Below are 20,103 nucleotides of genomic sequence, written 5' to 3' on the forward strand. Positions count from 1 at the left end.
GTGGGTATTGAGGAGGGCACGTTCTGCATGGAGCAGTGGGTGTTATGCACAAACAATGAATCATGGAACACTGCATCTAAAACTAATGATGTAATGTATGGGGATTAACATAAGAATAAAAAAAAAATACTGGGTCTGTGTGCATTCATGCACGGACACATAACCCATGTCATCTATGAGCCTTGCCAATGGCCCCAACTCAGAACTGGGTTTAGGTAGGTTTCTAAAAATGAGGTTTGGCCACCAGGCTGGGAGTGGAAAGTGGGCATTTGTATGTTATCCCCCATGTTTTGGGGAAGACAGCTAGGACATGTCTGACTTTTGAGAGGCTCCAAAGCCATCTTGCTGGCAGTGCCCTCTGCAGCTGACATCCAGGACCTTGGGCCAGGCCAGGGGGGTTGGGCCCAGGGTGTGAGCTAGTGCTGTGGGGCAGCTGGGGATCCCAGTCCTGCCTTTGTCTGGGCTCTAGGTTTGAGCTGTTGAGTGAAGGTTCTCTGCATGCTCTGGAAATGGACTCCCTGTATCTGACTAAGTACCTCCCGCTTGAATGCTTCTCCCACAGAGCAGCACCAGTTCTGATGTGGGGAGAGATGGCATGGACACTGTTCCCATCTAGGCTACAAGCTGCTGTCTAGTTTGTGTGGGTGAGCAGGTGGGAGGGCATGAGTGCAGATTGGATGTTTGGGTTGTATCTGATGACTCTTTCCTTCACGTAGGGTCCCAGGTGTCCCATTATAGCTTTCTAAGACCAAAAGGGAGAGGCGGGGAGGCCAAGGGCTGGCCCGGACACGGGTGCTGTATGAGCACATGCTTTGCATTTACCCCGCAGGCCATCTCAATGGTGTATTCTTTCCTTACCCCGTCCCATCTTTCCTGACTCGTGTCCTAATTACCTACAAGTCTAGGAACGACAAACTCTGAGCCAGCCACTTGTCATCTCACCTTTAATGCCTGGTCCACTGCTCTGGGTTCTGTGGTTTTGTCGGCAGGGAGAACTTACATGTGTTTGCTACTGGAGCTCCAAGTAGAAACCCTACATTTTTGCCCTGTGTATTTGCCAGGCCTGGCCTGAGGCCAGTGGGACCAGGCCCTTTGGGTGTACTGACTGTGGGGCCGTAGAAGAGAAAAGGCCACAGTGCCATCCAGATGGAGCTTTCACCCATGACCAAGATGTCTCTGTTATGAGCCTCCCCTCCCGAGGGTTCTGGGCCACTGACACGGTGCAGTTGACCTTGGCGTTCCCCGGAGCCAGGCACCTAGGCAGCCGGGACCTGTGTACCGGCCGAGGCTGTGCACTCCTGTGGCTGTGCACACACTGCTCTCTCCCCCCAGGAACCAGGGCCGGCCAAGATGGCTGTCACCAGCAGCAGCAGCATTCCCAGTGCTGAGAAGGTCCCCACCACCAAGTCTACACTCTGGCAGGAAGAAATGAGGGCCAAGGACCAGCCTGATGGGAGCAGCCTCAGTCCAGCTCAGAGTCCCAGCCAGAGCCAGCCTCCTGCTGCCAGCACCCTGAGGGAACCCGGGCTGGAGAGCAAAGATGGTAAGTGCGAGCCGGACTGGCCGGCATGCCCCCCTTTCTGGTGGCCAGCCTCACAGTGCTGGAGCAGGCCTCCATCCCAACGCAGCTGGCCCTGAGAACTAAGGGACGCTGAGCCCCAGGCCTCAGGCTCCTGTGTCCATCAGCCCTTGGCAGGGCCTGGCCTAGGTGGGGCTGGGATTCCTGGCCTCTGGCCTTGGCCTTGCCCCTCTGGCTCTTAAGTCCCATCTGTAAAGGAGGAAGAGAGCACCTGCTCTGTCAACCCTGGTGGGTGTTGTGAGACTCAAAATGCCCTGGAATGAGGTCTGTGTACCAGGAGGCCTTTGGTTCCTGCCACCGTGGCTGCACTGTGTTCATGGCCTGGCTAACCCTGGAAGCCTAGTGTGTCCTGAGAGCAGCAGTGGTTAGGGCAGCCTCGTCCTTCTCCTCGCTGTGCCATCCTGCCCAGCCCCGGGGGGGCTCGGGAGGCTTTGCTCTGCTCTCTCCACTTAGCACTTCAGAATTGCCTGAGCAGAAGCAGGGCAGCAGTCTCCGCCTCCCTGCTCGGGGACCCGGAGGGCTCTGCATGACATAAGCTGGCTTTTCTCACTTGCATTTTGTCCAGCTCATTAAAGATGAGGGGACAGTTGGGACTGACCCAGTTCATTCAGGCCAAAATGCATTTTGCAGCAGCTGGGGGTTAAGCTGCCTCAGTCCTTCATGGGTAGTCCCCATGCATTCCTCTCGTTCCCGCAGAAGTCCTCTGCCTCTTCCCTCCCCAAATGCTCTAACAGGCTGAACGGCCAGTTAGCCCTTGATTTCCTCCTTGATGTTTGGTAAGAAGCGGTGGTTGGTGGGACATCTCTCCTGGGCGGGGGATCCTGTTCTTCCAAACTGGCCCCCAGACTGGAAGCTCAGGGACCTCCTGACAGTGTAGCAGGTGCACCAGCTTAGAGAGAGATGGATGAGGTGCGTGTGTGGGAAGGACATTTCATTGCTGTCCCATGATTCTGCCCTTGGGTGAGCCCTGTATGGATGGCTTCAGAGATGGGAGGTAGAGAGATGGCCCCTGTTTGGATCTGTGTGGGCTCTTTTAAAAAGTCCCCAGAAACCAAAGATGGCAACAGGCTAAGTGCGTCTCCTGCCTCTCGCCTCTCTCTTCCAGAGGAGAGCACCATGAGCAGCGACCGCATGGACTGTGGCCGCAAAGTCCGGGTAGAGAGCGGCTACTTCTCCCTGGAGAAGACCAAGCAGGACTTGAAGGCCGAGGAGCAGCAGCTGCCCCCGCCGCTCTCCCCTCCCAGCCCCAGCACCCCCAGCAACAGGTATAGTGGCCCCGGACCGCCCTCCCAGGAGCTTGGTCATCCCCTTCCTTCCCCAGGTTCTCGAACCCCCAGCCGAATGGTCTGCAGCAGCTCCCTTGGCTCCCTGGATGTGGCCAGCCGGCCCCCCGCCCGCATGGACTCCGGCAGCGCTGGGGGGCGGGGAGCAGAGACACCCGGGCGCACCTTTGCCTTTAAAGCCAGCAGGCAGTATGCCGCCCTGGCCGACGTCCCTAAGGCCGTCAGGATCAGCCACCGAGAAGCCTTCCAGGTGGAGAGAAGGCGGCTGGAGCGTAGGACTCGGGCCCGGAGCCCTGGCAGGGAAGAGGTGGCCCGTCTGTTTGGCAGCGAGAGGAGGTAAGGAGGGGGTTATAGGGCCACACGTACCACGGACATACTCCGCCGCTTTACGCAGTCTCTCGTGTACACTCCTATTCTCCCTTACACATACACACTCACACTGTCTGTGTTCTTGTACGTGCTTTTTGCACTCTTCCCAGAAACACACACACTTTGACATACACATTTCCGCATTCCCTAAGCCTTCCTCGGGGGAGTGCACTTGTCCTCCCTTTCTGTTCAGAGCACGTGTGGAAGGTTTCCCTTTTGACCCTGGACTCTGGTCACGCAACTCGCAGCCCCTGGTAGCCAGAAGCGTAGCATCTCGGGACTCTTAGACACCTAGGCCAGAGGCCAGCTGCTTCCTGTGAGTGACTCCTGGCACTGAGACCTTAAGGGCCCCTGGGCATGTTCTCAGCCACCTGGGCCTTGTGTAGCTGGATCTTTTCCTTCCTGGCCCATCTCTGTCCTCTGAGATGACCGTGGGGGCAGGAAGAGCCTGGAGAAGCGGATGGTGGCAGAAGCTCCCCTTGCCCTTCCAGTCTTAGGCATGGGTGAAGGGCATGGAAGGCGGTGGGGTGGGCAGCACAGGGAAGCCGGGCAGCCTCTGACACTCCCGGGCGCCCTGAAGCATCACTGCATCCAGGCTTGGCTGGAATGTGAGATGGGGAGGCTGACAGAACCACAGCTTCCTGGAGAGACACAGGGTTCAGAGAGGGAACCTAGGACAGGGACTGGGACAGAGGCGTGGATCTCATCTGTGGTCTGAAGAGAGGAGGGCTCTGTCCTCCCTTCTGGTTCCACTGGCCCTGTGCTTCCCAGAGAGCCGGGGAGAGAGCTGGGTTCCATCTCTGAGGCCCTGGCCTGGACCAGAGCGCTCGAGTGCCCCCTTCTTTTAGGAGCTTCCGTCGGAGTCTGTAAATGGAGCCTTTGCCCTGACAACAGGGTTCTCACCCAGGTTCAGGGGTGAACTGCCTAAGGTCCATGAACCCCTCTAAATGATTTGAGAGTCCATGTGTACGTTTTTCTGAGAAAAGAAAAACCATAATTTTCATTAGATTCCCAAAGAAACTCACTTTTTGGAAAAAAAGATTCAGACCTAAATTCCAAAAGCATTCCCAGAGTGTCCTCTCCACCCTCCTGAAGCCTAAGTAAAGCTCAGAGTTGGGGCATGCTGTGGGGACGGGGCAGGGGGGCGACGGGCTTCCCCTGTCAAGGGGCCACCTGCGAGCAGGATGCCTTTCCCAATACACACCTACTCTCCTAAAGCCCCAGGTGGAAAGGACCTGTGCACTTGGGCGTCCACCTCCAGAATAAGGAGGAGCTGCCCAGAGTTGTTGGTCTTAAGAAGAGAAAGAAACAGATGTGCCTGATTCCTAGGCAGAGGGAGAGGGAAGCTGACCTAGTGCCTGGGAGGTGACCTCCAAGCACTTGGCTGTCTTCTTGTTTGGTCAATAACCCCGAGAGCTCCTGTGTCCAATCCCAGTGTGTGGTTGTGGAGATGGGGCCTCAGAAGCGGGGAGACTCCTCGAGGCAACAGCCGGGTGCAGCAGAGCCAGGACGCACCTCCCCGCTGGGCCTTTTACTGGGAAGACCCCGCTCCCATGATGTGACCCAGGAGGGGGCTGAGGCTGTCCTTTAAGCAACTAAGTGGAGGGGCTTGCCAGAGACTTAGAAGGCCTGTGGGCCAGGGCGGGGGAGGCTTCACACTGGCTGGCGGGCAGGCGATGGGTCCTGGAGGCTCCTGGGTGGGCAGCTAGGCCCTGGTGTAGCGGCAGACCAAAGAATTAACATTCAGCACACCTGCTTGGCTTCAGACTTGTTCTTGTCTAGTCGCCTGGGGTAGATGGCATCTCCAGGGCTTTACTTTCTGCATGTTCCTCGCCACCACAGAGATGGGTTTTCACCGGGTCCTGGCACCCCACCAGCTCTGCATCCTAACATTGTAATGTCACTTTCTTACCCTAATGACATCTGACTGGCTGCTGTCACTTTGCAAGGCCTGCGCCCTGCTCCCAAGTAGCCTTCCCTGTGCGTGATTGGAGTCCCAGATCCTGGTTGAATAGAGCAGAGCCCCGTATTGGCAGGACGTCTGCCGCGGCTATCCGGAGTGGCAGCCGAGCCAGGCCTGCCCAGGAGCCAGGCTTGGGGGACAGGGGGGGCCGGTCTCCTGACAAGGAAGCCTTTATGGGCCAATCTGCTCTGCTCTTGACGTTTGCTCCAGAGCTTTTAGAATGTTTCTTGGGTGCTGAGTCACTGCTGAAGCAGCCTGCGGAGGCCATGGCCCTTGTCGAGTTCCTGGTGACTGACACCACGACCGGCTCCTGTGCGGTCCTCACAGCCCCTCAGCTGGGAACCTGGGGAGGTGAGGCAGGGCAGCGGGGCCAGTGCCCCCTTTCTGTGCTGTCCGCCAGCCCAGGGAGCCATTTGCGGCCGCACATGCAGTACCTCAAGGGAGCCAGTATACAGACTGCTCACTCACTTTGCAAACTAAGTGGGCTGACGGGCCCAATTTGCTTTCCTCATTGGACTCCTCTCTTGGCAGCCCTGGCAGGTCTGCAGCATGCGAGTTGCACAGGACTCGGTGGAGCACTTGTTCCACATGGCCTTCCCGCGGCTTTCTAGGCCCCACGGTCAGTTGGAGGGGCTCTCATTCTGCAAATGACGGTGCCTAGGTCTGTACGTGGGCCTGGAACCTTCCCCAAACCCTCTAGGATGGTGGGGCACACGGCGTCATCTTCCCGAGCAGGCTGAGCGCTGACAGGAGCTTCCTGTGGTTCTCTGAGCTTCCCGCGCTCACCACGCACACCCTCTGCTGCGGCTGCGCTCCCTCAGCCTAACTGCAGGTCGGCCTGGGAACAAGCTCTGTTCCTGGAGAAGATTCTGCAGAAGCTTAGGGCTCCAGAGCTCCTGCTTTGTGTGTAAGCACAGAGATGAGCAGGGGGCCCAGCAGCCCCGAGACTTCTACCCTTGGTCTTTGGCCTTCTTTGATGAAGAAACCCTAAGATCCGTTTTTACTAGTAACCTTTCCTGAATAAAAGCTAGTCTCTTGGCAGGGTCTCAGGATTTGAGCCCATTTCCTCTTTTTCCTTATAGAGTTAGATATTAGTCTTCAGTTAGATTTTAATCTTGGGCTCAGGGGCCCTTCACTTGCTTCCCGTTGATTCTGAATGCAAGCAAAACCCTTCCTGTGAGGTGACCTTGGGGAGCTTGCCTGGGTGTCCCTGGGAGGACAGGCCTCTGGTGTGGTGACATGTTAATGTTGTAAAAAAAAAAAACAAAAACAAAATTCAACTGAGTAAATTCTGAACATCTTATTGGCTTTATTCAACAATTCATGAATCAGGCAGCATCCCATCTATCAAACAGAAAGGAGCTCTGAAGATCTGTACAAAATAAAGGACTTTTTATAGGCAGGAGAGGGCAGAACAAGGAAGTTTAACAGTAGCAAAGAGAGCATTGTTTCGGTCAAGGTCACCTTCCTTTGAGGGACAGCAGAGGTCTGTCAGGTAGATTACCCCACTGGTGCTGACTAGGTAATTCCGAATTGACTAGTTTAAGATTCCACTCCTGGGAGAGGTTGAAACTGTAAGTAAGTTAGGTATTAACCACCATTTGGTGACTTGGGCTTAGCACAGTTGACTCTGTTCTGAGCCTGTTGTGTTTTGTTTTTTTTTTTAAGCAATTCCCTCCAAACCGCCCCCCCACTTTCTTTAAAGTTTATTTATTTAACTATTTATTTAAGTAATCTCTACCCCGAGAGATTAATGAGGGTCTCAAACTCATGACCCCGAGATCAGGAGTGGTACGTACCTCTGACTGAGCCAGGCATGCACCCCACCCTTTTGTTCAGACTATCAGCTTAACTGAGTGGTGTGATCAAAATTTAAGACCTTAGCACCACTCCCAGCTACTGCTCAAAATCTTGCAGTTTTTTGCTCTGTGGTATTCACAGGTCATGACGTTTTTTTGCTGATTCTCTGTGGTACTCACAGGTCACGACTTCAGGCTCACATTTAAGTCAGTTACTCTCTTCATCCCTTTCTGATGTCCCAGTCTTACGGAGATCGTTTGCTTTGTGGTTAGCAGCTGCAGACACGCGTTTAAGAGAATATAGTGCATGAGGGAGACTACTGTGGTTATTTTAAGCAGGATAATTCCCAATGTCTGGAGTGAGTTTTGGATCCATGGTCCGCAAGACCCAAACCAATCAAAATCAAATAACTCAGAGAAAGACCTCCACTGAAGGAGTCACTTTTTTTTTTTTTTTTTTTTAAGTGAAGTGGCTTTTTCAGTGATTTTTACGTAGCTGAGTTTCAACTTTCCCAGAAGTGTTAATCTAGGTGTGGTAAGTGGCACTGACCACAGCACAGACATTTCCTTGTTTAGCTGCAGGATAATCAGGGGATAGCCTATTTGAAGAACAACTTTGGCTTGGCAGAGATGGGGACTGCTGGTGAGATCTTTTTATATTTGGGGCAGATCTGATTTAGGTAATCACAAGAACAATGGGAATACAAATGTACTACGATCTGCTTAGGAATTTGTATCCAATTGGGCAAGTACAGTTATAATCGTAGAAAGGTGAAAACAAGGCACTGGATGTTCTGGCTGTAAAAGTCAGATTGTGTAAGTGACTCCTAAGGTCAGGGGGTCCATTGCGAATAGAAGAGAAATTGGTCACAGGGAGGACCAGGGGATCTCTAGTATCATGGACAGGTAAAGAGCTCTTTTTATGATAAATCCAGCAATCTGAAAGATTTTCCAACCCCCTGTCCTCCCTTAGTAATGGCCTGAGAGATAGGGATGTCGGCTTTCTTTCCAGACCAGTGCCAGAGTAAAGGAAAGAGAAGATGAAAGAATTTCATTTCATGTTTAAAGAATGAAGTCTTGATCCAGCATCTTGGGTGGAAGCTGTCCACTTTGATGTCAGCTCCTTCCTAATCAATTTGATTTTGAGGTCTCCAGCTGCTATGTAATTCCTAGAGTCGAAGGGGCCCTTTTCATTTGGGAGATGCAGACCCAAGGTTCAAATCCCTGAAGTTTGGTTCCCATCTGGGGGGTGAGGAGGACCTGGAATAGCCCTTCAGGGCAGTCTTTATTCTTAGTCATTCCAAATCAGAAGGATGGCAGAAAATAGGAAATATTATGTTTGGAGAGTCATAGCCAGATATTTTTTTTTTTTTTTAAGATTTTATTTATTTGACAGAGAGAGAGAGAGAGAGCATAAGCAGGGGGAGCAGCAGAGGGAGAAGGAGAAGCAGGCCCTGCACCGAGCAAGGAGCCCAATGCGGGACTCAATCCCAGGACCCTGAGATCATGAACTATCCGAAGGCAGACGCTTAACCAACTGAGCCACCCAGGCATCCCAGTCAGAGCCAGATATTTGCAAAAACTAGAATTCAGGAGCCAGTCCAGGTTATTGATATACAGGTATGGAGCAAAACCTCAAAGATACTTACAGCCTAGAATCTAATATCTACAGAGATGCAAACACAGTTTTTCTCTCTGCAGTTATTCCCATTTTTTTAAAGATAGTCGCAGTAAAATTACTTTTGTTTGCATTAAACTTAGCCTGATTTTATAAGTGCAGCAGAATAGTGATTGACCATATAAGCCCTTTTTAAGACTGCTTTGCTGGAACTTTGCATAAGGAATCTCAGACTGAATTCTTCTCTGAGGCCAGCAAGCCAAACCAAGGACTCACCATTAGATTTTACCTGCAGTGCCATGCACAAACAATGAATCATGGAACACTACATCTAAAACTAATGATGTAATGTATAGGGATTAACATAAAAATAAAAAAATTTTTTAAAAATAAAAAAATAGATTTTACCTGCAGTGCCTATAGTTTGGGTGAATTTCTCTCTTCTCAGAGTTTCCCCCCAAACATTCTGAGGTTCATAGGCCTGCCAGGAAGTTAACTTTCCGTACTCACCTGGAAGGCTGCCAGGAACCCTATAAGCAAGGTACCAGCCCGATTTTTCTAAGCAGTTCCTTAAAGCTATTTGGTCATATTTGAGTCTATGCATATCTCTAAAATAAGACATTCCAGTCAAAGCCTTGGTAATATAGCCAGTGTTTCCAATTGTTCCCTGTTACAAGGGGAACAGGTTGTTATTGAACTTATACAAATAACCAAGTATATTGCCATGAAAAGAATACTCAAGAGTTTACAAATTCTGGAGGGATCAGGTAAGGAGAAAAAGTAAATGTTTCATCTTTGTTTACAAAGGTATGCCCTACCAAATTGCTATAGGTCATAGATCACTTAAGTGAAAATGTTTCTCTAAATCTACAGAACAAAACACTAAGGAACTAGCAGTGTTTTACACAAAAGGTTATGTAAAATTATAATTATCCTCAGTTCATTCAGTCCTCTGTAAATAATACCTGTTCTGCTTGAATCCAATGTTTTCATTAGTCTAGAAATTCTTCCCCAGTTCAGTTTTATGGTCTTGAAGCCACCTGGGTGACTCAGTCGGTTAAGCATCCAACTCTTGATTTCAGCTCAGGTCATGGTCTCAGGGTGGTGAGATCAAGCCCCGTATCGGGCTCCATGCTGGGCCTGGAGCCTGCTTAAGATTCTCTCTCTCCCTCTGCCTCTCCCCTCTTCTCTCTCTCCCTCTCTAAAAAAAAAGAAAGAAAAAGAAAGGAGGGAAGAAATCTTTACTTGTCAAAGTCCTTTCCACAAACACTTCTGTAAAAGCATGAGAGTAAAACAAGAACTCTCTGTGACAAAAGACTTAAAAATGCCCATAGTTAAAGATCAGATGAGAGTACACTGTAATGGAAATAACAAGAAATTTGGTTATTTTTGTGATATTCAGCATTTAAGGTAACAGCTGTAATTATGACTGATAATATTTGCATCAGGACATATCAGAACCTGAAAAGGTTTAGTATCACTTATTTGATAATGCTGCCCATGTAATGTAACATAACAAATAAGCCTAATTAGTGAACAGCTCTTTTTCTACAAGAAGAGAGAACAAATCTTTTAGGATTTTCAGGGATCCTCTGAAAAATCCCAAAGTTACTTCTAGGTCAAGAAGACTTCATTTAGAATTACATTTTGGGGAAGCTTGTCAAAATATCAGAAGGTTTTAAGACACTTGGTCCCATAGGATCTTAGATCACTGTGAAACAATACTCAGTTATCATTTGGCCAACATGACAATTACAGACTTTATAGGCATATACGGAAAGTTACATAACTGTAAAAAACAACAACAACAACAAAACCTTTAATAAAGGAGACTCGGTTTTCTTCAGTAATCAAAGACCTGATAAAGACAACGTGAAACACAGGAAATTATTTTGATAAGACACAACATCTTTTTTTCTCAGCAGATTACTTGTAAAGAAAAAATGTTCAGTCTCTTATCAATAGCAGACCAAGAAAATTTTGTCCTTTAAACAGAGAAAACCGAATAATAATACTGTACCACCTTACTTTTGATATTAAAGTTCATCTTTTTTTTTTTTTTTTTACACTCAAGTTCATTTTAATATTAGTCAGCCCAAGGGGCGCCTGGGTGGCTCAGTTGTTAAGTGTCTGCCTTTGGCTCAGGTCATGATCCCAGGGTCCTAGGATCGAGCCCCGCATTGGGCTCCCTGCTCAGCGGGAAGCCTGCTTCTCCCTCTCCCTCTGCTTGCTGCTCCCCCTGCTTGTGCTCTCTCACTGTCTGTGTCAAATAAATAAAATCTTTAAAAAAAAAAATAATACATCAGTCAGCCCAAGATTCCTTTTTCACAAACCTTCTCCAATTTTCTTTTTTACATTCTGATTTTGTCCTGATTTTTTTCTCTTCTCCATTCTGCAATAACCAGTCTCATGTTAGGACAAAATTACTTTCTTTTCCCTCAACAAAAATGGATCTCCATTCTTTGTATCTTCTCTTACCAAAAACATACATCCTACATATGTTAGAATTTCTAACCCTTAAAAACCTTAATTTCTCATGAAAATAAAGTAGTAAACACTTAGCATTCTGCAGCTTAGCAAATTTATGAATACATCTTGTATCTTCTGGAAACATGCTTTCTCATAATAGATTTTTCAGTGTAGCACAAAACATGTTTACTAATAGACCGAAGTATCTTTAGTTTCTGTATATAATGGAAAGCAAAAAAGTAAGTGAACCTATATTCAGTAATTAATGTTTCAGTATTTTATTTGGAAATGATCTAGTCAGTCAGTGACTTCATCGTTTAATTTAGTAAAACTCTTAAGATATTTTTATCAAAAAGATTTGGGGAAACCATTTAAGTAGACATGCCAAAAATATAATTATTGCTGAAAAGTTCACCTAAAAATGCGTATCTCACTTATATATATCTAGTTCATAGATCAGCTGTTTCAACTACCCATGAAAGCTTTGTGAAACATTTGGACAATGTCAGCCATCATCCTATGTTATTTTTCTTGTTGCAAAAGTTTGTAACACAGACAGCATGAGCTTATTTGACTAGTAAACCCAGATAGAATAAAAGTTCTAGGTACATACTATAGTTAATGTTAATAACTCTGAAGACATGTCTATTTTAACTAACAAATCAGCATTAAAACTGAATATTTTTAGATCACATGAACCTGAAAGCATTGGGTTACTTTCTATTATAAGTTGTAGAATGTTATTGTATATATTCAAATGTATGTATATATGAGTATACATGTAATTCATATAAGCACTTAATTTTCTTGACGCTAATTAAGTAGAGCTCTTTTACAAATTAATTTTGGCAATACTATCCATAGGTAGAAAATACACACACATGCACACACACCTTATAGCTTCCATTCTATAGTGTTGGCCATCGACAGATACAGTAACACAAAATGCACTAGTTCTAAGTTGGATTCATATTGTGTTTACCTGGTCAAATGGCTAAAGCTTTTTAATGATATTTGTGGAGAAGACATTTAAGATTTTTCATTTACCTTTGTTCCAAATAACCTTTCCCTCTTTAGTTTTTCTGATAAAATTCCCTCCCTGAAGTTTGTATTTCAAAGAGATGGCCTATATAAGAGGTCCCAGAGAAGACCAGGTAGACCATTTACATCACAGAGGCACAGGGAAAGAATGTAAATGCTTCCAAGAAGGACTTTTGTTTTCTAAGGCCCAAATTTTCACAATACTGAGAAGCCTTTAGAGAGATATTGGGGTGGTTTTGGTATTGGTAAAAAAAAAAAAAAAGAGTTGGACTTCAGGTTGTTTCTGGAGCTGAATCTCTTGTGAAGATTTATAAGATGTGGACAGTTGCTTTAATTCCTCAAAGAATTATGTTGCAGGGCGCCTGGGTGGCTCAGTTGGTTAGGCGACTGCCTTCGGCTCAGGTCATGATCCTGGAGTCCCTGGATCGAGTCCCGCATCGGGCTCCCTGCTCGGCAGGGAGTCTGCTTCTCCCTCTGACCCTCCCCCCTCTCATGTGCTCGCTCTCTCATTCTCTCTCTGTCAAATAATAAATAAAATCTTTAAAAAAAAAAAAAAAGAATTATGTTGCAACTTAAATGATACCATAATTTGATCCACCTATCCAACTACATTATCCTCAGTTTGCTTCTTTATATCAGGGAGGAGCTTTCCAGCTAAGATGGAAATCAAAAGATTTCTGTGTTCTGGATTTGGAACTGTTTGTGGAATGTTTTAATAAATCCTTTCACAGAGGCTTCAGATGCTTTTTCGTCTGGGTACATCATTTCATTTTAGCTTAGGGAAGAAGGCCTAAGAAAACTTCCTATCAGGCTCTGATTATCAGCTTCCAGTTTGGCCAACTTCTAACCACAGAGCTATTTAAAAACTCCTTTTAAAATATCTTGTCACTTTTCAGCCAGGACAAAGAGTAAATGTTTCTGACAGTATTGAACAGCCCCCCTTCCATGTAAGAGGGGACCCCACGAGGATATAAAAGGATACTTACTATCTTCCCAAGATCCAGAGTTAATCTCAAAGATAGCCAAAAGAAAGAACCAGCAACCTGCATGTCCCATTCAGGCGGAAAACCAAGCCAGGTTCTTAGGACACAAAACAAGACAAGCAAGAAGGCAGTAGCTGTCCCTGAGGAAGAAAGGATCAAGAACCAGTTATGTTTCGACTGGGCGTTACAGATGGCGATTCAGGAGAGCTGACTCTGGTATGAATTCCCACTTTTCTCTGGCTTCTACCAGTTTTCCCAGGATCCCCTCTGTAGCCTCTGGTATCTACCAGAATTTGGCAAGATTTTTCGTTAATTTTAATTTTAGTTTCCCTTGGCTGTTTAAGAGAATAACATAGCAGTTTACCAGAAAATCCCTCAGAGTCCCACCAACTCTGGGAGGAGCCCATACGGGGGCCTCCTTCAAAGACAGATATGGGGGCATTCAAGTTGGTGTTGAAGGATTTATCCAAAATGTTTGAGGACAAAATTTTTTCTAATGGCCCAGTTGGTTACAAATGATATGCTGTCTGGGCCAGTGTTTTGATGTTATACTCCTGGGAGGGTGTAAGGGGGAGGCCTTAGGTGTTGTTTTAGATATCTTTTGTGTCTTTAATTTTTCATTACCCTTTGCAACAAAACTTTCAGTGAAACTGTTTTGGAATCTTGAAGGCTTTGGAAGCTTCTGCATACCAATTAAAATAGGTACCCATTTTGTTTGTTTGATTTAGGAACCCTTGCTTTTAAGTATACTTCTTAAATAAATGATCTTGTCTAATTGGAATATTCCCATATTGGCCATTGTAATTCTAGGTTATCTTTAGCAAGATTTTGCGTTTTTGTAGATATCTATAGCTTCTGGGACTATAGTTCTTAGCCATAAAATAAGTAGGTGTGCTGGAAGTCAGTATGCTGAACTCTGGAATTTATTTTTTTTAAAGATTTTATTTATTTGAGAGAGTGCGTGCACGCCATCACGAGCTGGGCGGGGAGGGGCAGAGAGAGAAGCAGACTCCGCACTGAGCAGGGAGCCCGACATGGGGCTCCATTCCAGAACCCTGAGATCATGACCTGAGCCAAAGGCAGATGTTTAACCAACTGAGCCACCTAGGTGCCCCTCAACTCTGGAATTTAAAGATCCCATATCTTCTAACTAAGCTTTTGAGTCTCCCAGAGCCAAATTAATACCTAAAGGGATATGCTGCTGGGTGAGGAATTGTGTGATGTTTTACAGCGTACTTGTTGCACGGAAGTTTTTTTGAGGTTGGCAGGTAACCCAGTATCGCTGTAGTGTCCGTTGCATGATCAGCTTACCCTAACACAGGAGTCTTAGAGTTAGCTGGCAAACGCTCTAATAGGTTTTTAAGTGCTCGGCCTGTGCCCATCAATTTTGTAGCTTTTGGCTTTTGAGATTCTCATCCGCAATAGCCTTTACCTTGTGTACACCTTAACATACCAGCAGTAACTGCGATGGTACTAACCAGTAAAAGGCTTTGTGTGCACCACCAGCACTTCTCAATGTGGAGCTGCGGACTTGGGAAGGTACTGAACCAGCAGACCCCAATGAATGGGCATCAGGGACCGGGATTCCCATGAAATGGGGAACTGCAGACTGAACTATTAGAAGTCCCCAACAGGGAATCTGAGGACTGGGGGATCCAGTCAAATGGAGAATTGCAGACTGAACTAGCCACAGCATGGTCTTGTCAAGTGGGGGACCGTAGAAAGCCAATTAGATCAGGAGCTCAATGCCAAGAGAGCAGAGCTCAGAACCAAGAGGAACTTCCTGTGGCCCTGAGAAATGGCAAGAAAGACCAAGAATTCAGAGGGTTCATGGGTACCACAGCTAGCTGTTTCTCATTGTCCTCAGGCTGTCTGAAGTTTCCTTCAGGTCCCACCACTGCCATCAAATCTGTAAAAAGAAAATTCAGCTGAGGAAATTTTAAAGATCTTATTGGCTTTATTCACTGATTCAGCATCCCATTGAGCAGGCAGAAAGGAGCTCTGAGAAGCTGTACAAAGTGAAGTTTTTATAGGCAGAATGGGGTGGGACAAGGAAGTTCCTGGCAAAGAGAGCATTGTTTCAGGCAAGGTCACCTTCCTTTGGGGAACAGCTGGGGTCTGTCGGGCAGATTACCTCACCAGTGCTGACCAGGTAACTCCAGATGGACTGGTTTAAGATTCCACTCTTGGGAGAGGTTGAAACTGTAATTTAGATACCAAGTCTCAGTTTGGTGAGTGGGCTTAGTCCAAGTGACTCCCACTTGGGCCCTCTCCCTTTTTTAAACAACACCCAAGGCTCAGCGCCCCCCCCCCCCGGCCTCCCTTCCTTTGGCCACCATTGCGACTCCTTGTGACTCAGGGACAAGGATGGTGTCCCCCTCTCGGCAATCACCTCGGGTTTTTGCTTCTTTAATTCTTTGAATAATTTTGATTTACCATTATTTGATTTAAGAAGCCGTCCCTTTCTGTGTATTCATTCTCCAGCCTTCTTTTCTTTCAGGTCTTGCCCCTCTCCACCTCCTCCTGCTGTGTGGCTGTATGACGTTACTCGCCCTTCCTTCGCCTGCTTCGCTCCCATCTCAGCTCCGTCTCCAGCCGTAGATGGCCTGATGATGCGCCGGCCTTTTCACACGAAATCAACTTGCTTTGTTTTTGTTTTAATTTGGTTTTTGATTCTTGTTACTGTTGGCAGAAACAATGTTAATTCATGGGCCTATTTCTTGCTAAGTTTTGGGTGCCCTGGGGTGGGGGCTGCATCATGATCTGCTGAGGAATGAACGTAAAGACGGAGGCTGTCACCCTCTGAGGTGGTGGTTGCCTTCTGGTCATGTCTGTGGCTCAGGAGAGGGGGCCAGGCAGTGAGCTGTGTGATTGCCAAGCGTGTCAACAGATTGTGCAGGGGCCTCCCGTGTCGGGGTCAGAGGTCAAGGACAGGCCTGGGGAAGGGGAAGGCCCTGGCCCCTGAGCTGCTGCCAACCCCTGCACGGCTTCCCCTCCACGGTGGTGGGACAGGGAGCTTGGGGAGGGGTGTCAGGTGAACTGGCCAAGTGTGCTGTGCACAGCCTCCACACCCTGCAAATGGGGAGGCCCAGGGAAGGCTGGGATGCGTCCGGCACGGCAGTGTCGGCTGAAGGAGCTCCTCTGCAACTCAAGACCAAGCCCGCCTCAGGCTGTTGGGGGGACCCTGTCTCCCCCTCAGCAGCCTCGTGTCCTCTCTTGCAGGAGGTCCCAGGTCATTGAGAAATTTGAGGCCTTGGACATTGAGAAGGCAGAGCACATGGAGACTAACTCGTCAGCCGGGCCCTCACCATCAGGTGACACTCGCCAGGGCCGTAGCGAGAAGAGGGCATTTCCCAGGAAACGGGTGAGCGCCTGGGGCCCAGGCAGGGCCACGTGCGGCCACGGGGGCACAGTCAGCATGTGGCCCCACACCTTCTCACGGGGCCCCCAAACACACACGTGCACGCACGGCTGCTGGGCTTCTCGCTCTCGTTTCCCAGTTGTTTGCTCGTGTCTCTCCTCTCCTCCAGCGAGTGACTTTCTTGAGGGCAAGGCCTGTCTTCTGCATCTTCCTGTCAGAACTTCATCCATTTCTGCTAAAGGCTAGTCTGGCGATCCTCAGATCCCCAGGTCATAGCTAGAGCTGCTCTCTTCTTCTCTGAGGCAGCCCGGCCGTGAGGCTGAGCACCTTCCTTCCTCTTTCTTCCGAGTGGCGGCCACAGCCCTCGCTTCTCTACTCAGCCCACGGGCAGATCCCTCTTCTGAACCCTCCTCCTCCTCCCGGGCAGCCCACCCGCGTCTCGTGGCCCTGCTGTGTCCGATCTTCATCTTCCTCCCCAGCTTCTCTCTGGGCTTATGAGGTGCTCTGCTGCGGGCTGCCACAGAGTCCGGGGCTCTTCCTTCTGTGACCCCGAGAAGCCAGGGGACGGGGGTGGGACCAGGAGAGTGATGGTGACGAGTGCATCTGAAAGATAAGGCCGCTCCAACAACTAGCGCGTCTTTGAACCTGCTGCGTGAAGCAGGTGGCGCTGGACGAGGAGTCCCGGCACTCTGGCTCCGGTCCCCACGCTGGCCCAGACCTGCCATGGGAGCCCAGACCGAGTGCTCTCGTCCTCGCCTGGGAACAGTCTTGACCCTCCCGCAGCTCTGGCTGCTGGTCTCCCTGCTCCCCGCCTCAGTGTACTGGCTTGTACTGACTGGCGGCGCTCTCTGCCACAGGACCTCCCCAACGAAGCCCCCACAGCTCCTCTCACGGACACCTCGGCCTCCCCCCTGTCTCCACACCGAAGAGCCAAGTCACTGGACAGGAGGTCCACGGAGTCCTCCCTGACGGTGAGCCCAGGCGCCTGCGTACCGAGGCCTGGAGACGCTGCTCCTGCCGCTTCTGTCACTTGGGGTCACTGTCTGCTTATGTCCGTGCGTCCGTGCTGCCTGTCCCCTCTGCACCGGCCTTCGTGTCTGTGCGTGGGAAGCAGATGCTGGGTTTCGTTCCCCTTTTTGGACTCCATGGGCATCCTGAGCTCTGAAGTGCCCGGTACGGGCCACTTGGCCAAGACAGCAAAATCCTGACTTCGGGGCACCGGGGCCACAGCAAGGAACCTCTGTTCTTGTTTTGGGTGTATGTTTCAGTGACATTTTGGAGACAGGAGCCCCCTCTAGCTGGGAGCCCTGGCCTTGTTTGTGGTGTTTCACCGCAGAAGGAGAAGGGTTTTTCCCTGAGTCTAGGCGTGGCTCAGAGGTTTGGAACAGAGACTCCCAGAACACGTGTTGCTGGTGGTGGTCCTGCCACCATACACCTGTTCTCATAATTCCCCCCACCCCAGTCCTTCAAATACAGAAAGACATCACAGCCTATTTCTGGTCAAGACAGCTGTAGGGACGTCGAGAGCAAGCACGTGGGGCGAGGGGAAGGAGGATCCCCATCTCTTTTTTTTTAAGATTTTATTTATTTATTTGACAGAGAGACAGCAAGAGAGGGAACACAAGCAGGGGGAGTGGGAGAGGGAGAAGCAGGCTTCCCGCCGAGCAGAGAGCCTGATGTGGGGCTCGATCCCAGAACCCTGGGATCATGACCTGAGCCGAAGGCAGACGCTTAACGACTGAGCCACCCAGGCGCCCCTGGATCCCCATCTCTTTAGGCGCCAGCTTTACAGGTGTCCAGGCGTGAAACACAAGCAAGGCCCAGCTGGGCTGCAGGTGGTCCTCAGGTGCTTCCTCCCGCAGCTCCGCAGGCCCAGGGACACTGGTGCAGGAGAGCCCGGCAGGGACAGTGCCCCCGGCTTTCCTGTCAGCTGTCCGGGGTTTGCATCTTGCAGGGAACTGGAGCCTAAAGCCAGTCCTGTTCGATACGCGGCCTCAAGGCCTCAGCAGGCTTGCTGCTGCATCTTTGCTCAACACTGTGCGTGGGCTCTGCTCTTCAGGCTTCCTCTCTCAGTCTTCCTGTGGCTTCTGTGAGAACTTCTGATTTCTTCTTTTAGTGCTCACTGCAGATTTTCCCCTTCATGGGAAACACGAAACAGCTCTCCCTCGGGTCATTCTGTGCTGCCAGGCAGCTGCTGCCTACGGAGCCAGGGGCTTCCCTCAGAGCGTCCGGGCCGCCCAGCTTCTGCTGCTCACGGGGCGCTGGGGCCGTGCCCTTTCCTCCTCATCAGCCCGCCGAGCCTGGCATCTCCTCCCTCGAAGACATGCGAGTCTGCAGAATGTTTGCGGGCAGGGGAGAAACCCCTTTTCCTGCCGCCCACCTCATCTGGACAGAAATGCCTGCCCCTCAGTCACCCTTTCCCCACAACTGGGATATCAGTGTCCTTTCTTCTGAACTGTTCTTTTTTTTCCTCCCTCTCTTAGCCCGACCTGCTGAATTTCAAGAAAGGCTGGCTGACCAAGCAGTATGAGGACGGCCAGGTGAGAATGGAGGGCTGCTGGGGCCCCTGAGGCAGTGGGGAGCAGGTGCTAGGTCTACTTGTCCCCGGCAGGTGTGGGAACCCTGGCTCGATCCCCTACCTCCAGCGTGACGTCTTGGCCAGGGCTGTGGTGTGGCCGAGACCCCCATCTCCTCAGGGACGTGGAGGTGCACAGCCTCCCCCATCCTCCGTTCTGCAGTGGGGGGTGGGGGCCTCTGGAGGAGATCGCCCTCCTGCACCCCGCAGGGATCTCGGCCTCAGGCCAGGGGAGTGTCCTACAACACTAGCTCCCTACCTGGTGATCTTTCCTGAAAGTTCCCCGGGAGCCTCTGGTTGTGTGGTTGGCTTGTGGTTGCTTACAAGGCCGGCCAAGTGGACAGCAGCCCAGGGCTTCTAGACTCTACCAGAGACTCCAGCTCAGCTGCAGTCCTGGGAGGAGCCAGTGGGGTACATTCTTGTCATCAGACTCAAGCAGGAAGAGCCACTTGCAGCTGGACCTGCCAGCCCCACCTCGACCCTTGTTGGGGCTGGAAGGCCAGGCCTCCAAGAAGGCATGAAGAGGAGCCTGCTAGTTCATACTGAGAGAAGCCCTGAAATCCTGCCCTCCTGAGCTCCCCCTCGTGCCTCCTGAGCGACTGTGCCGAAACATCCTCTTTTTCTCTCTCCTCCATATCAATCCCCTTGGCCTTGCCTGAAGACTCAAGTCTCCCTCCTTGCTCCTCACAGTGAAGACTTGGGAAGCTAGCTGGCTGGTTTGCTCCTGCTGGCTGCAGGTGGGCGCGCCCCTCTGGTTAGCCCCCAGTGGCCGTGGCTCACAAGCAGCCCCTGAAGGATGGAGATGCTGTTTCCACAGCCACCTTTCAGCTCTGAGGGCCCAGCCCCCTGTCTGCAGCCTCTGGAGTTGAGATTGAGGACTGCGAAGCACTTTTCACCAGGCATAGCACTGTGGGTTCCAGAGAGCCCATAGCCTGCGGCCCACCCCAGCTCTCCATGCTGCCTGGCCACGGGGGAGCCGCAGCTTAGCAAGTGCCCTGAGGTCATGTGCGCATGGCTGCCTGCGGCCTGAGCGGAGTCCTGTGTGTGTCTGCCACTCGTGGGA

General features: G+C 50.0%; 1 protein-coding gene across 9 annotated transcripts in view; it reads left to right on the forward strand.

Moving 5' to 3' along the window:
• MPRIP (myosin phosphatase Rho interacting protein) overlaps positions 1-20,103 on the forward strand; it is a 574,668-nt gene that overhangs the window by 90,629 nt on the left and 463,936 nt on the right. For 4 of the 9 annotated variants that reach the window (XM_081805591.1, XM_081805590.1, XM_081805589.1 and 1 more), the window contains exons 6-11: positions 1,333-1,543; positions 2,685-2,844; positions 3,046-3,198; positions 16,327-16,468; positions 17,323-17,436; positions 18,949-19,005. In XM_081805591.1, the coding sequence (XP_081661717.1) occupies positions 1,333-1,543; positions 2,685-2,844; positions 3,046-3,198; positions 16,327-16,468; positions 17,323-17,436; positions 18,949-19,005 (837 nt within the window). Of the gene's footprint in view, positions 1-1,332; positions 1,544-2,684; positions 3,199-16,326; positions 16,469-17,322; positions 17,437-18,948; positions 19,006-20,103 lie in introns of all 9 variants that reach the window. The other 5 variants (XM_081805593.1, XM_081805595.1, XM_081805594.1 and 2 more) reach the window with 3 other exon arrangements.

This window comes from Leptonychotes weddellii, chromosome 15, assembly GCF_054177405.1.
Source record: "Leptonychotes weddellii isolate Sample4059 chromosome 15, ASM5417740v2, whole genome shotgun sequence".
Taxonomy (NCBI): domain Eukaryota; kingdom Metazoa; phylum Chordata; class Mammalia; order Carnivora; family Phocidae; genus Leptonychotes; species Leptonychotes weddellii.